The sequence below is a fragment of the Myxocyprinus asiaticus genome, chromosome 3 (assembly GCF_019703515.2).
Source record: "Myxocyprinus asiaticus isolate MX2 ecotype Aquarium Trade chromosome 3, UBuf_Myxa_2, whole genome shotgun sequence".
NCBI lineage: Eukaryota > Metazoa > Chordata > Actinopteri > Cypriniformes > Catostomidae > Myxocyprinus > Myxocyprinus asiaticus.
Window position 1 is genome coordinate 45,017,968 of NC_059346.1, and position 16,338 is coordinate 45,034,305.

General features: G+C 37.1%; 1 protein-coding gene across 6 annotated transcripts in view; it reads left to right on the top strand.

The window, feature by feature from the left end:
• Positions 1-16,338, top strand: part of apba1a (amyloid beta (A4) precursor protein-binding, family A, member 1a) — an 89,300-nt gene that overhangs the window by 70,578 nt on the left and 2,384 nt on the right. For 5 of the 6 annotated variants that reach the window (XM_051681044.1, XM_051681056.1, XM_051681049.1 and 2 more), the window contains 7 exons: positions 5,320-5,352; positions 6,937-7,023; positions 7,702-7,887; positions 11,917-12,096; positions 12,628-12,840; positions 12,987-13,106; positions 13,257-13,397. In XM_051681044.1, coding sequence (XP_051537004.1) covers positions 5,320-5,352; positions 6,937-7,023; positions 7,702-7,887; positions 11,917-12,096; positions 12,628-12,840; positions 12,987-13,106; positions 13,257-13,397 — 960 coding nt within the window. The remainder of the gene's footprint in view (positions 1-5,319; positions 5,353-6,936; positions 7,024-7,701; positions 7,888-11,916; positions 12,097-12,627; positions 12,841-12,986; positions 13,107-13,256; positions 13,398-16,338) is intronic. The other variant, XM_051681067.1, reaches the window with a different exon arrangement.

Genomic DNA, 16,338 nt, shown 5'->3' on the forward strand with positions numbered 1-16,338 from the left:
AGCATTAATGTTCTAAGAAACCAAAAGTGACATTTTTAGGACAAAAGAATGGGGTATTCATAAGAAATTTAGAGCTGTGCTCTGACTTTTAGTATACAGAGTGTGTATTTATTGCACAAGCATTTTATTCCTCGGACGCAAAATGATGAAGGTGCATTTTTTTTCAAGGCAGAAAGTCTTATTTTGTCATTCAAATTGAAATGTCATGCCACATATATGAAGAGAGATGTTTTTAAAAGTAAGAGTGTGTGGACCTCCTGTGACAATGTATTACTCTGTTGTCAAATGCTGACATAGGGACCTATACCATGATTCTTGTTCCTATAGGATCAGAGACATTTCCCACCTTCATCCTCCTGCAACATGAATCAGCCATTCTCCGTGTCAGCTGCATTACTTCAGCATTTTTTACCTCCACCTTAAAAAAAGCAGTGAGCCCAGCACCTGTACCATATAGTGTTCTTTAGCAGTGTTGTGCAGTGCATTAATCGGGTTCTTCTTCAACAGCATCGTTTTGATTGGCTGCCATGGACCACTTACACTCTGTCAAACAGGAGAAACGATGCGAAAACATTTGAGTTATTTGAGGTTTTTTTGAAGATTATACTACTTTTTATTTATTTATTTATTTTTACTAAAATTTAATTATGAAATTAAGATTTATTTATTAAATGCATACACATGCACAAAAAAAAAAAAACGGAAAAAAAACGTTTCATAATTTACATTATTTTTCAATCTCCATTTATATCACCCCTTCTCTGAAGGGTTTGAAGGTGCCGACTGCACGCCACTGTTCTTCAGCATGTGCTTGTGTCATCAGAGAACACATTTTGTGTGAATATAACTTATAATGTCAATTTCTGTTACAGATTGTTATAGGTAGTTATATAGGGAATTGGTTGATTGTAGATTAGAGTAATTATTGGTTTGGTGCTGGTGTAGCTTGTGGACCAGCATATCTATGCTGTTCATCATCACAATTTAGCTCGTGAAGCTGGTTGACCAGCACAGTCATTATGGTGAAATGGGTTAACCTATGTAGTCTTGCTGGTTAAACTAGTAAAACAGCATGGTGGGGATACTGGGACACCAGCATCCCATTGTGGGGATCAGGGGCCCTATTATAGAAACTTCTTAAAGGAATTGTTCACCCAAAAATGAAAATTCTCTCATTTACTCACCCTCATGCCATCCCAGATGTGTGCGACTTTCTTTCTTCTGCAGAACACAAATTTAGATTTTTTAATTTCAGTTCTGCAGGTTCATACAATGCAAGTGAATGGGTGCCAAAATGTTGATGCTCCAAAAAGCACAAAGGCAGCATAAAAGTTATACATAAGACTCAAGTGGTTAAATCTATATCTTCAGTGGATAAATCTATTTCTTCAGAAGTGATATGATAGGTGTGGGTGAGAAACAGATCAATATTTAAGTCCATTTTTGCTAGACATTTTTCTCCCTGCCCAGTAGGGCGCGTATGCATGAAGAATATGAATCACCAAGAACACAAGGAGGAGAATGTGAAAGTGAAAGTTAAAGTGGAGATTGACTGAGCAGGGGGAGAATTTATAATAAAAATTTACTAGAATATTGATCTCTTTCTCACCCACACCTTTCAAATCACTTTTGGAGACATTGATTGGTGTCATATGGATTACTTTTATGCTGACCTATGTGATTTTTGGAGCTTCAAAATTCACTTGCATTGTATGGACCAAAAGAGCTGAGAAATTCTTCTTAAAATCTTAATTTGTGTTTTGCAGAATAAAAGAAAGTCATACACATCTGGGATGGCATGAGGGTGAGTAAATGATGAGAGAATTTTAATTTTTGGGTGAACTATCCCTTTAAATTAAGATGAATGACAAACATATGAGATCCTAACTGAAATCACCATGGTTGCTAAACTTAAGATATGATTCTAGGAGTTTGGATGTTTCTATAATGCAGCTCCAGCATCACTATAACACTACTGTTTGTACAGTATGCTGTTGGCCAGCTATGGTGGTCTTTTAAGCGATAGTTTGAAGAGTTTTTCAAATTAAATTGATCAAACAATGACACTGAACCCTCATAAAATTGTAATATTAACTAAATAAAAGGCTGTACATTGACACACTTATTCCACCCGACTGCTTTAATGACAATGATAGAATAATTAAAATTTAAGAGTAAGCAGAGAATGTTATGTAATGGTTAGAAACAAACGTTGTCAAAATAACATTAATGGAACATGGATGATGTTATCAGTCATCGTTCGTACGTCCTTGAAAGGTCATTTTTTTCCCTCTTTAAAAAAGTTAAAATCCCAAAGAAATGCATAGTAATTTTTAAACATATGTATAAAATCATGAACAGTCACATGAGATGAAGACTCCAGTCATATTAGTAACTGTATTTTACATAGGGAGGGTCCCCTCACGGGGGCCGCCATGTTTGAATCACATGACTATCCGAATACTTTTTTTTTTTTTTTTCAATTTGGAATGCCCAGTTCCCAATGCACTCTTAAGTCCTCGTGGTGGTGTAGTGACTCAATTTGGGTGGTGGAGTACGAATCTCCGTTGCCTCCGCGTCTGAGAGCGTCAATCCACACATCTTATCACGTGGCTTGTTGAGCGCGTTAACGTGGAGACGTAGCACGTGTGGAAGCTTCACGCCATCCACCCGCCCCACCAATGCGACCACGAGGAGGTTACCCCATGTGATTCTACCCTCCCTAGCAACCGGGCCAATTTGGTTGCTTAGGAGACCTGGCTGGAGTCACTCAGCACACCCTGGATTCAAACTCGTGACTCCAGGGGTGATAGTCAGCGTCTTTACTCACAGAGCTACCTAGGCCCCCAACTCACTCACTTTTAGTAACTGCCCTTTAATTGGACATTTTCACTCAGTGAATAAATTATTCATGACTGACTGTGAATGGTAAATTTCTACAATGGCAGTGGTACCTGTAAACTATTGCATTTTAATGATGCTGAATTCATGACCCTAGATGTCAGTGTAAGTCCAAAACAACTGCCATAATGGCTAACATAAACTGAACAAAAAATACTGAGTGCACCTTTACATTTCTGAGAGCGATTAAGAAGTGTTCAGAATGTTTTCAAATTTTCAGGAATGTAACGTTTGAAAAATATTTTAAGAACATAAATTGGTTATCTGGGAGGGACGTTCTCACATTTCACATCAGTAACACATCATCCTAAAAAGTGCATTAGATCATTAGTCAAAGTGAGCAGCAAAGAATAACAAATAGCATTAGGTCTCTTTCAGTTGCATCATGGTGGGACAAGTAGTCTACCAGATCTTTACTGATGTATAGTTTTTCCAGTTCTCTTGTAATGGAGAGAGCTCCCCCTTAGAATAGGAAAATCTGTACTTATGCCAAACAGTTGTCAGATTTTCTGATTTAAGGACTTGACCCTCAACTGTCCCTTTGCAAAAAATATCAATTCTGCCATTGGTTTACGATTACCACCACATTTTATATTGCTTACAGATCTTGGTTCTCAGTATTTTATCTACTTTGTTAAAGATGATTTAAAGTGGCTATAAGTTTTGAATTCTTTGTTTTAGTTGCTCACAACTCATCTCAGTGTTTGAGACTCTCTACCTTCTCCCTTACTTAAATGAGTGGCAATACATTAACACAGTTATTTGAAATGGATTTTCAGCTTCCATGTAGTGTGCCAATCAAAAGCCAGATTCCATACAGAGAGAGAGAGAGAGACATCTGAACCAATATGCCCCGGCTCAACAGCCATTGGCATAGGTCTTCCTTTGATGGCCAGTTTGATCCATTTTCACAGCTCAGTGACATGTCTAAATTTGCTCTTAATCTAATTTTCAGCATAGTTCCTCTCTGCTTTTTATAGTTGAGGTTTTATGAACAGGATGTTCTGTAATATAACGTCAATATTCAACATATGATATTAAAAGCACAAATGGGCCACCTGGTGGATGGTAATGCAAATTACCATGAAGAAACAGCCCAGTGGATTTGGTCAACATATTGTAGGGTGGTGTCTTGTAAGCTTTACTACGGTCCTCCCCATGTGGATAAATATCCCAGGAGTCATTTTTCAGACACACTACATGGCCAAAAGGATGTGGACTCAAATTAACCCATTACTACCAGCTGCAAAACATCAAGCATACACCCATAATCTTCCTAGACAAACATTTTCAGTAGAATGGGGCATACCAAAGAGCTCAGTGACTTTCAACACAGCACTGTCATAAAATAGTTTACCTAGTCTGGTGTGGAAGCCCAGACCTGAGCCCCATTCAACAGATTTAGGATGATTTGAAATGCAGAGTCAGGCCTCAGCCTTTCCAGAAGAGTGGAAGATTTTATAGCAATAAAGGGAGGGATTAATGTGTATGGTTATGAAATTAAATGGGTGCAGTGTTCAGGTGTCCACATACTTTTGGCTATGTAGTGTACACGGTGTGTCTTGAGCAGAAAGACTCTCCAAAAGATGGTCTCATTAAGACCCCGTTTCCACCTGGTATTAAGATGTGTTTCCGATCACATGTGGTCAGCCCTAAATACAGGTCTAAATGGGGTCTAAACATTTTGTGATCGGATCATAAAAACCACATATGAATATGGTCAAAAATGCATGTGTCCACATAGCATTTGAGGTGTAAACGCTAATCCGTCCTGTATGCATCCCGGCAGCAGTGAAGCACCACCCCTCACCTGTCAATCAACTGCTGCGCTAAAACAAGAGTTTAAACTTTGCCTGTTGTGAGCACTTTCAAAGAAAATAATTGTCCGATCAGAAAATTTAAAACAGCAGATACATACACAATCACGAGAGCTTCACGGATCTTCTTTAGTGTGTCTATCAACACAGATGACAAGCAAGATACACTAAAATAATGGATAATTCTGCTTGACATGTTGCGTTTGTGCTTAGATTACATTTCAACCGCATCTAGGAGAAACAGCGCACTGTTTTTATTGCGCTTTCTTTGTCTTTTCTGACTTTGTTTCACTTTAATATCATGCAGTAACACACTGGCATAGTGACTGATGTATGTTGTCATAAAACAGAGACCCTCCCCTCCAAATCCGAACTCAAGATCACAGGAGACGCATTTAAACGACCAGGTGTAAACAGCCATGTGTCTCATCTGACACGTGATCGGATCACCTAATTGCATCTTAATACCAGGTGTAAACTAAGAATCACTGTGGTGTTTTTTCAGACTGATAGCTTCACCCCAAATGTGATTCATGTCCAAGTTGCTCAGCTCTGCTTAATCTAACAATGTTCCTGTCTCTGTTTGTTCCATGCTAAGCAGACGGCCCAGAAATTAGCCAAAAACAGGAAGAAGGTGCAGTAATTGATAATCAGTTTGGTGTTTTGTTTTTCTTTTCGTTCTTTGTCGTCTTTTATACTTGGTTTCAAATCTTTTGACGTTTTCATATTTCTTGTCGTTCTTCAATTTGCCATTTTTCTGAATCCAGCAACAAGTCATGTACCTGTGTTTGTCTACTCAGTCTGTTAGCCATTGTTCATCCCACACCAAACATTGCCTCAGTTTTATCACCAGATCTTAGGCTACTTGGAAAATTTTGGAACGTGTTAGAGGGATAGTTCACCAAAAAATTAAAACTCTGTCATCATTTACCCTCAGTCACCATTCAGTTTCATTGTAAGGAAAAAATATACAATAAAAGTGAATGGTGACTGAGGCTAATACTCTGCCTAACATCTCCTTTTGTGTTCCATGGAAGAAAGAAAGTCATAAGGTTGAGAGTGAGTGAAGGATGAAAGAATTTAAATTTTTGGATGAACTGTACCTTTAAAGTTCAGTAATTTAAAGTGTAATTTGCTGGATACAGAAAATGCTAGTGTTCTTTACTTTCTTATTCTTTGTATCTTATCCTTTCCATTCTAAGATACTATGCTGTGTTTGTGGCTGTTTTTGAAGGTGTATCTCTGGCACAGCATGTTACGCACTTCTTTTGTTCTTTTAAATTCAGTTGTTCAGCACTCGGGGTTCTCTCACTTCTCTCTTTCTTTCTCACTTACTAAGTCTCTTTAAATGAAGAACAAAACTAACCAAACTAACCACATGTCAGCTTACCATACAAGCTGACTTATGAAAAAACGCACGGGTAATCAGAGTTCTTAATGAAGGAGATCAGGTAAGAGTTTTTCCCAACCAGGGGTATATGTATGTAGGTTCCAGAGGGTAGATTTTGCTTTATTCAAACTATAGAGCAAACATTTCGACTTTAAAATTAAAATATTAGGGCTGTCAAAAGATCAAAATAATGGGGAAATTTTATTTTTATTTTTTTTAAATAAGTGTATGACACTTAGAAGAACATATATATATATATATATATATATATATAATACACACAGTATATACAGTACTGTGCAAAAGTTTTAGGGATTTGAGATGTTTCACAAAAGCATTTGTCTTTAGATGGTTATTTATATCTTCACCTTTAGTGTGTCTATAGGAAATAAAACATTCCTTTTGCAACTAGAATAGAATAGAAGAACAGGGAACCCTGCAACAGATGACATGGCCCCCACAGAGCCCACCATTGAACCTTGAGTCGCTCTTATCCACAACAATACAACACTATTTCCTAGCTAAATGCAGTCATAAAATAACAGATAAAATAACTGCTTCAGTTTAAGAAATATCAGTGACTAAAAATGGTTGGGAAACACTGATGTAAAAGACAGTAATGTTTTTGGCCTTGAAGATGGCAGTGTTTGTTAATCAAAGCAATGTTCTTGAGTTTCATCTTAAAGCACATGGAAAGATGCTTGCACACTCCTTCATGGCATCTCTGGGCCTTGTCATCTGTCTCTTTCTTTCTCTATCTATTACTGACTGTCTCTTTTTCTCTGCCTCAGTGACTAATGGCAAAGGGTCCTCTCTCTCTCTCTTCAGGCTCCAGAAGGTGAAGCTCAGCCCATGACGGAGGTGGACCTCTTCATCTCAACTCAGAGAATCAAAGTGCTCAATGCAGACTCACAGGTACCTCACCATCACATCTGCAGGTTTTGTTTTCACACACTGCCAATGCAAAAACTACTTTTACTTTTTACTGATGTACAAATGTGAACAAAATGCTAGTGCAGAGTCAGACATCCTACATGTGAGCAAAAGGAAATCTTTATATTTTAAAATTCATTAATATGAGTGCCTCATATTATTGATGGATCACTAGTCTGTAATGGCTTGTGTCAGTGAGAAGCTACTCTAAAACTGTAGCTTCACAAGCTACAAGCTACTCATCATTTAAAGTTGTTAAAAGTCAAGCTACCTTAAAAAATGTAGGAAGCTACACTACAAGCAAAAAAACAAAAATTCTATATAACCATATTGAAGCTTTTTCAGGGGGCTATATCTTTTATATACACATTATTTTACTCTCAGTTTATATTTTTTAATCATAGCAGTATTTATCTCATGCAAAAACAATTATCAAAGATCTCAATTAGTCTGCAATAGATTTAACTTTACAATTAATGTAACTAATAAAATTAGAAAATACCTGAACTATATATTTTGCTATAAAAAAATAAAATAAAAGTTCCAGGGATTAAAATTAATTGGTGGGAAAAAAAAAAGTATGTAATTTTTTTTTTTTTTGTTTGTTTTTTTTTTTAAATCAGTACTCTTACCATTCCATCATCTCCTTCTGATTCATAGGAGACCATGATGGACCATCCTTTAAGGACCATCTCCTACATTGCTGACATTGGGAACATTGTGGTGTTAATGGCCAGAAGGAGAATGCCTCGCTCTGACTCTCAGGAGAACATGGATGCATCTGACCCTGCCCAGGACGAGAAGCGCCAGTACAAGATGATCTGTCACGTATTTGAGTCAGAAGATGTGAGTTCTTTATTCTAACTACTGTATGATTCAGTGTGACCTTATCAATCATCGGCAAAAGAAGGCTTGTCAGTGTGATTGGCATTTGGATAAACCTCACCTCATCTCAACCAGAAAAAGGCTTTGATAAAACACTGAAACAAAAAATTCCATCACTTTGAAAACAATCTTTTGCTGTTTGAACTAGCTTGTGTTTTAAACTCTTTCAGTAACCTAATTCAGATTATTGCTTCAACATGTAAACATTATAAAATGATGTATTATAAAATGTAGGGATATGCAAATGTTTGGCAGATACGATACGGATTTTAACAAAAACATATAGACCAATAACGATTACGATAATAATATTTTGCAACTTACCTTATTTTATCATCAGATCAGTGTTTTTCTTAGGAATGCTGAAAATGTACAAAGTGGTACAAAAGCTCTTTCACTGTTCTAACAATAAATAATTTCCATTGAACATTGGATCTGTTGAACACATGACTGGACAAAATTTTAAAGAGAGCCACAGTGAAAGATACATATAAGAAAAAAAGATAAAAAAGCTACAAAAAATAACTAAATATGACAACATGATGATTGATATAAAAAAGATTATTTAAAACGCAGCCTTTTAAGGTTTAGTAATCGCACAAAGTCATATTGCAGTTTCAGTATTAATTCAATCAGTAATGTGGCATTAATGGATATCATACCGATATCTCAGAAGTCAAAGCTGGTTTCAAAGCATTTTGGATGGTTTCCCTCATTGTGTAGCCTATAGGTAAGTTCCATTTTCACAACTGTCACATCCATTTATGGCATTTTTTCCACATTAACGTGAGGATGAGAAAGAATACAAATGAAATATTACATGTTCTTAGGAGTCCCAACCCTACTACATATTGTGGCTATTGTTATTTCTGAATTGTGCATTTGAGTTTTTACAAAGTGTTACTAATTAGTTTTAAATAAAACATCAGTTTTTCATATTGCTGTTTTCATGCTTATTACCGATATGCCAATGGTTTAAATTTGGTCAATAACTGGCTGATAAATATCGGCAGCTGATACTTCGGTGCACCCCTAATAAAATGTGCAGTTCTGACTCTAAATTGTGATTGGATAAGCCATGTTAAAAACCCTTGTAAAATGCACAAAAAATCTGTGACATGTTATATATTAATGCGGGAACCATAAAAGCCTACATTTAAAGGTGAAGTGTGTTATTTATGCGCCAGTAGTCGTCACCAAACATAATAGCAAAAATATTGTGTTTTCAAACAGTTTTCCTGAATTCTTCTCCCATCTGCCATGGGTCAAACATATACTTTTGCCAAACTTACCCCATTGGTTGAGCTGATGCTACCATGTCTGGCTGGTTAAGATGCTCAAATAAACAGAGCAATGTTTTGAAACATTACATTTTTCAGGAGAATCAACTTTCAAATAGCTTACATATAGTCGTCTCTGCATATTGTGCTAGGATAAGAGAAAAAATACAAATACTTTAACTATTTAATAAACATTGGTGGCTTTTATCATATTGCTGGTGCCACCTTTACAAAAGTAATAGGAATTGTTATGAATTACAGTGATTTACCACGGTTCAAGGGATTTTATGGACAATGTGAAACTGAACAACCCTTATCCATGGAAAAATCATTTTAACGAAAGTCTTTTGTGGCTTATTGCTTTAATATTCCACCTTTCTTGCACATAATCCTCTATCCACCACATTTATTTTTATTCTCCTCACATTGTTTTCCAGCATGCTCAGTATTGCAGTCACTGGACATTGTGGTGACCTCTAATAACATTAATCCAGATGGTGTTCTCGGCGTCTCACTGTGTGGGTGGAATCAGTAGACAGTGGATTGACCTTTTCTCTGTTCAGCTGTAGTGAGACTGGATGAATTTAAAGAGGCCGTAAATGTCATAGCGTTTAGTCCAACAGTGAAATGAGAGCATATGGCGTGTTTTTGACCATCCTGAGGGGCCCCACCCTTGTGATCTCTTGTGTGTAGCTGTCATGTTGTTTTTGTATACAAAACAAGTGCTGTTCTCTAGGTATGGTTTGATAAATCAATTTGCATTCAGACAATGTAATATATTAGTTATACAATATCATATCTGGTGATTGGTAACACTTGGAAACCACAGTGGCAAGAAAAGGTATATGAACCCTTTGGAATTACCTGCATTTATGGATAATTTGTATAAAGTTATTTGAACAAATGCAGTCTGTTTTAACTAATAACACACAAATTATTGTATTGTTCTTGTACATGTTCAAACATTCATAGTGTAGTTTGGAAAAAGTATGTGAACCCCAAGGCTAATGACATCAACAAAAGCTAACTGGAGTCAGGAGTTGATAAACCTGGCATCCAATTAATGAAGCGAGATTGGAGGTGTGGGTTAGAGCTGTTTTGACTAATAAAAAGCACTCAAACATTTTGAGTTTGCTATTCACAAGAATCATCTGCTGATGTGGACCATCCCTCACAAAAAATATCTCAAAAGATCTACGATCAAGAATTGTTGCTTTGCATAAATCTGGAAAAGGTACAGAGTTGTCTTGAAGAGCTTAGAAATTCATCTGTCCACAGTTAGACAAATTGTCTATAAATGGAGACGATTTAGTACTATGGCTACTCTCCCTAGAAGTGGCTGTCCAGCCAAGATGACTCAAAATGCACACCGCAGAATGCCCAATGAGGTTAAAAAAAAAAAAAAATGAACCCTAAAGTGACAGCTAAATACTTCAAGGATTCATTGGAACTTGTTAACATCTCTGTTCATGAGTCTACTATACAGAAAACATTAAACAGACATGGTGTCAGTGGCAGGACACCACGAAGGAAGATGCTGCTTTCCAACAAAAACATTGCTGCATGTCGAAGTTTGCCAAGGACCACCTATCACAACGCTATTGGGAAAATATTTTTTGGAATGATGAAACTACGGTTAACATATGGCGTAAACAGGGGCATCGCCTACCAACATGAAAACATCATCCTAACGGTGAAGTACGGTGGATGAAGCATCATGATTTGGGCCTGCTTTGCTGTTTCGGGGTCTGGACTGCTTGCCATCATCGAGGGAATTTTTTTTTTTTTCCGAAAGGTAATCAAGATATCCTACAGGATAATGTCAGGGTGGCTGTGTGCCAGCTGAAACTCAGTAGTAGTTGAGTGATGCAGCAGGACAATGACCCTAAACATCAAAATAAATCTACTACAGAATTACTTCAAAAAAAGAAAATCCACCTTTTGGAGTGGCCCAGTCAGAAGATGCTGTGGAATGACTTCAAGAGAGCCGTTCACACCAGACATCTTTAGAAAATGGCTGAGCTGAAGCAGTTCTGTAAAGAAGAACAGTCCTAAATTCCTTCTGAACATTGTGCAGGTCTAATCCACATCTACCGGAAATGCTTGGTAGAGGTTATTGGTGCCAAAGGACGATCAACCAGTTATTAAATCCAAGGGTTTGTTTACTTGTTCCACAGCACTGTTAATGTTTAATGGGATGTGTTCAATAAAGACATGAAAGATTATAATTTTTTGTGTGTTGTTAGCTTAAGCACATTGTGTGTCTATACTTGTGATGAAGATGAGATCACATTTTATGACTAAATTAATGCAGAAAACCTGCTAATTCCAAAGGGTTCACAATTTTGTTAACACAATAGTTAACTAATGTTAACATATAAAACCTAAAATTTTAATAGTTGAATTCAAATGAATTAACAATACATTTACAGCATTAAGTTCATTTTGGGTAATGTTAATTTCTACATATACTGACACTAAAACATATTTTATATTAAATTTTGTACACGCTAACATTAATGCATTATGAACTTGAATTTACAATAAACAAGTATTTTTATCAATTCATATTAACCAAGATTAATAAATGCTTTAAAAATATTCTTCATCGTTAGTTCATGATGCCTAATGCATTAATAAATGTAAACATATAGAACCTTATTGTTAAGTGTTAGCAGTTGAATTTTAACTTGATTTTCTTTTTCATCAGGCTCAGCTCATAGCACAATCCATCGGCCAGGCTTTCAGTGTAGCATACCAAGAGTTCCTGCGTGCCAATGGCATCAACCCAGAGGATCTGAGCCAGAAAGAGTACAGCGACCTCCTCAACACACAAGACATGTACAACGATGACCTCATTCACTTTTCCAAGTCTGAAAACTGCAAAGATGTAAGTGGAAAATACATGACTTGAATTTAAGTGTGATAACACAGAAATATTGAAGACCCCTTGAAATTGCTTGTTGAGCACAGTTTTCTTTCATATTTCTTTCTATTGAAACAAAAATTTGGTGGTGGTTTTTAGGTGGTAATAAGGGGAGGGGACATTCTCATTCTAGACTGTATTTGATTGGACAAAAATATGCCATGAGTGCAAGATGAGTCAATCAATATTAAAGAAAGAAAATGTAAATTTGAAATGTATATATTTGCTAAATGTTAATTTTGGCAGCTTTTTAGGAGTACACTAGCATATAGATGGCCCCAAAGCTAACAGACCTGATCCAAAAGCCACAAAACTACCAATTTTGATTTCATGGGATCTTTAAGAACTTGCCTTGATAGCAAAAACAAAACGGTAATGTGAAGAAAATGTGTACCATATATAATACGCCTTCTTCTGGCAGCTGTAGTGTTTGAACAGTGATAAAAGTGGTACGTGACTTTTTGTACGTGGGTGTGTTCACTTTACTGTGTGCAGGTTTACATAGAGAAGCAGAAGGGAGAGATTCTTGGGGTGGTGATTGTGGAATCAGGCTGGGGCTCCATCCTGCCCACAGTTATTATAGCAAACATGATGCATGGCGGCCCTGCTGAGAAGTCTGGAAGACTGAACATTGGAGACCAGATTATGTCCATCAATGGCACCAGCCTGGTTGGATTACCCCTCTCCACCTGCCAGAGTATTATCAAGGTACAGCAGGTCCCAGATTAAGTGAACTTCAATATTATTGTGATTTAAGGTTATTTTATTATCAAGACTTCATAGCAAGGAGTGTCCTGAATTTTCATCACATTTTAATCATTTTAAATTCAAATAATATTGCTCTTATCTATTAGGCATTGAAGAACCAATCCAGAATAAATCTAAACATTGTGAGATGCCCACCTGTGACCACTGTTCTCATCAGAAGACCAGACTTGAGATATCAGCTTGGCTTTAGTGTGCAAAATGGCATTGTGAGTATTTTAAATAGTTCATAAAAGAAGTCTTGCAGTGCTGTGAGATTTTTAGTTAGTGTTGCAAAGTCTTTTTAATAGTGTCTGAATTTGAATGAAAGTCACAAGTAAAGTTTAACAAAAATGAAATTGTATTTTTTTGCTCTCCAGATCTGTAGTCTTATGAGAGGAGGGATAGCAGAGCGCGGCGGGGTCCGTGTCGGCCACCGGATCATTGAAATCAATAGCCAGAGTGTTGTGGCTACTCCTCATGAGAAGATTGTACACATTCTGTCAAGTGCAGTTGGTGAGGTAAGTCTGAGGAACATGGTCAAGTGGATACTCACACACTTGGCAAATAATGCTGCATTCACGTCATGTCGGAAGTACGAGATGACAACTCTGTTATTCTATTCAGAGCTGTTTACACCCTCGTACTGAGAAAATATTTTTTTCTATGGCAACACTCATGAAGTCAGAATGGGTCCTTGTGCGGCTGTGTTGTTGATGACAGCAAAATATTGAATCTCTGCTTTAATTCAATAATAGGATAGTTCACCCAAAAATGAAAATTCTCTCATCATTTACTCACCCTCATGCCATCAGAGATGTGTATGACTTTCTTCTGCAGAACCCAAATGAAGATTTTTAGAAGAATATTTCAGCTCTGTAGGTCCATACAATGCAAGTGAATGGTGGCCAGACCTTTGAAGCTCCAAAAAGCACATAAAGGCAGCATAAAAGTAATCCATATGACCCCAGTGGTTTAATCCATGTCTTCTGAATCAATCGGTCATATGGATTACTTTTATGCTGTCTTTATGTGCTTTTTGGAGCTTCAAAGGTCTGGCACCATTCACTTGCATTGTATGGACCTACAGAGCTGAGATATTCTTATAAAAATCTTCATTTGTGTTCAGCAGAAGAAAGAAAGTCATACACATCTGGGATGGCATGAGGGTGAGTAAATGATGAGAAGTTTTATTTTTGGCTGAACTATCCCTTTAATTCTCCTCAATGTTCTTGCAAAATGTTAAAGAACAGAAAGTGCGCCTGGTAACAGTGGCTATAATAAGATGGCATATCAAACAGAAGTATATGTAAACCTTTAAAGGAATAGTTCTCCCAAAAAATGAAAATTCTGTCATAATTTACTCACCATTATGTCATTCAAAACACATATGACTTTGTCTTATGCAGAAATCAAGATTGACAAACATCAAGATTTTCACAGAAAAAATACTTTTAGGGGTTGTTTCTCACCAAACATGTACAGTACCTTCAGAAAACTCGTAATATGACGCATGAGCTGCACGTTTGGCCAAATCTATTGAAATAAAAAATCACAAATAAGACATAATGCCAGTAAAACTAAGATTTCATTCTAATTTGACAAGGAATCACTTTTCTTGTCCCTGAAAATACACATTCTGCAGGGGAAAGTGTTTTTATATGAACTGCAGCAGAGCTCATGCATCTTATCATTAATAAGATGAACAATCTATCAATGTACAAATCAAACTCACTCAGACGCATATTTTTTTATTATAACCATTGTATGTGGTTACAGAAAAATCATAAAGAACAGTTATAGTAAATTGCTCACAGAAACGTATCTTTTCTGCTTGCACTCAACTCCATTATCTCAAAGGAGACGGATGATGTGACCTCCACTGACACCCTCTTCACTCCTATTGGTTTTCGCTCCCGAAAGTCGCTCCTCAGTTGCATAAAGTTAAACTTTTCTCAACTTTAAGTCGCTAGACACGCCCACATCTGGTCGCCAAATGTCGCTGTCTCTTGTGTCGCCAGAAGTGAATGAGATCTAGTCGCTGCGTGTGTATATGAGGCTTAAAGGTGCACTCAGCGATTACTGAGAAACACTGTTGATATTCGAACTCAACTGCCAAAACAAACACACCCCTCCTTCAGTGCTCCTTTGGAAGCTCCGCCCCCAAATTCATGCATGCGAGATGGTCTTACGCATACCAGCTCCAGACACTCACATCTCTCCTGCTACTAAATCTAACATCACAACAACTGCATATATGGGTTCTGTTAAACATAGCAAAATTTATGTTACTCACCTATCGAGAAGAAAAAGAGCAACTTCTGCATCCATCTTCAAGCCTTTTACCTCTCGGAGGTCTCTCCACCGCTGAATAGCCTCGCCGATGTTGACGCGGCTCCTAGCCTTCGACTTATCATAATCCTTCTTTTTTAGTTTATATTCATCTGACCTTTTTCTCTTGGTCTGTTTCTCAGCCATTTGTCCTCCTTGGAGTTTAGAAAGTTTACATCAGCCAGATTTGCCGTCGCTCTTCTAATGAATTTCCCTCTCGTTCTGTCCCCACCCCCCATCCTGTGCATGCGCAAGAACCACCCCCTGTTGCTGATTGGCTGGAGTAGTGTTGTGTGGATCAATCTGTTCCACTTTGTTTTAGTCCCATTTACAGAGCCAGGGCTGTGTACAAATACTAGATTTTTTTTTTTCAGCCCACCCACAGAACGGACAGCTAGCAGACTGTGAGGAGATATTTGCAGAATTTGACCAAGTGTATTGGATTAGAATTACTGAGTGCACCTTTAAGAAAGACATATGGGTTTGGAATGACATGAGGGTGGGTGAGTAAATGATGACAATTTTCATTTTAGTGTGAATTATCCGTTCATGATGAACGCCACCAGTCTTAATAACTAGTGGGAAACTCTGGATTTTCTTCGAGCCCAGACTTTCCGAGTTGTGTCAATTTAAGAATCATGGCGGAAGCAAATTGGTTTTGGTAATAATTCAGTTTTACTTGAGGATTTTGAATGTGCATTTTAGTTTGTATGCACTTTTTGTACTGTTAATAAAGAATAACAATAAAACTTTCCAGAAAATAAGACTGGTTTAGCTGGTTAATTCAGCAGCAAGCAACAAAACTACATTTCTCATTATTATATGTGGCCGCACAAGAATGATAAAATAGGTAGATAAACCATTAAATACACAACTAATGTGTGGCTTTGCTCTTTATTTTGTTGCATTTGTGCTAAAAAAAAAAAAAAAGCTCCCTGCCTTCACTAGTAAGTGAAAAAGAGAGACAGAAATATGAAATTTCCGACTAAAACCAACTGAACACTCATCATATCGTATTTACGATTTACGACATCGTAAGAACGAACTTCCCTGGAGGACTTGAATGCACCAATAGCATCTACAAAGACGTGAATCGTTTTAACAAATTTGATTCTGATTCTCTCTGAACAG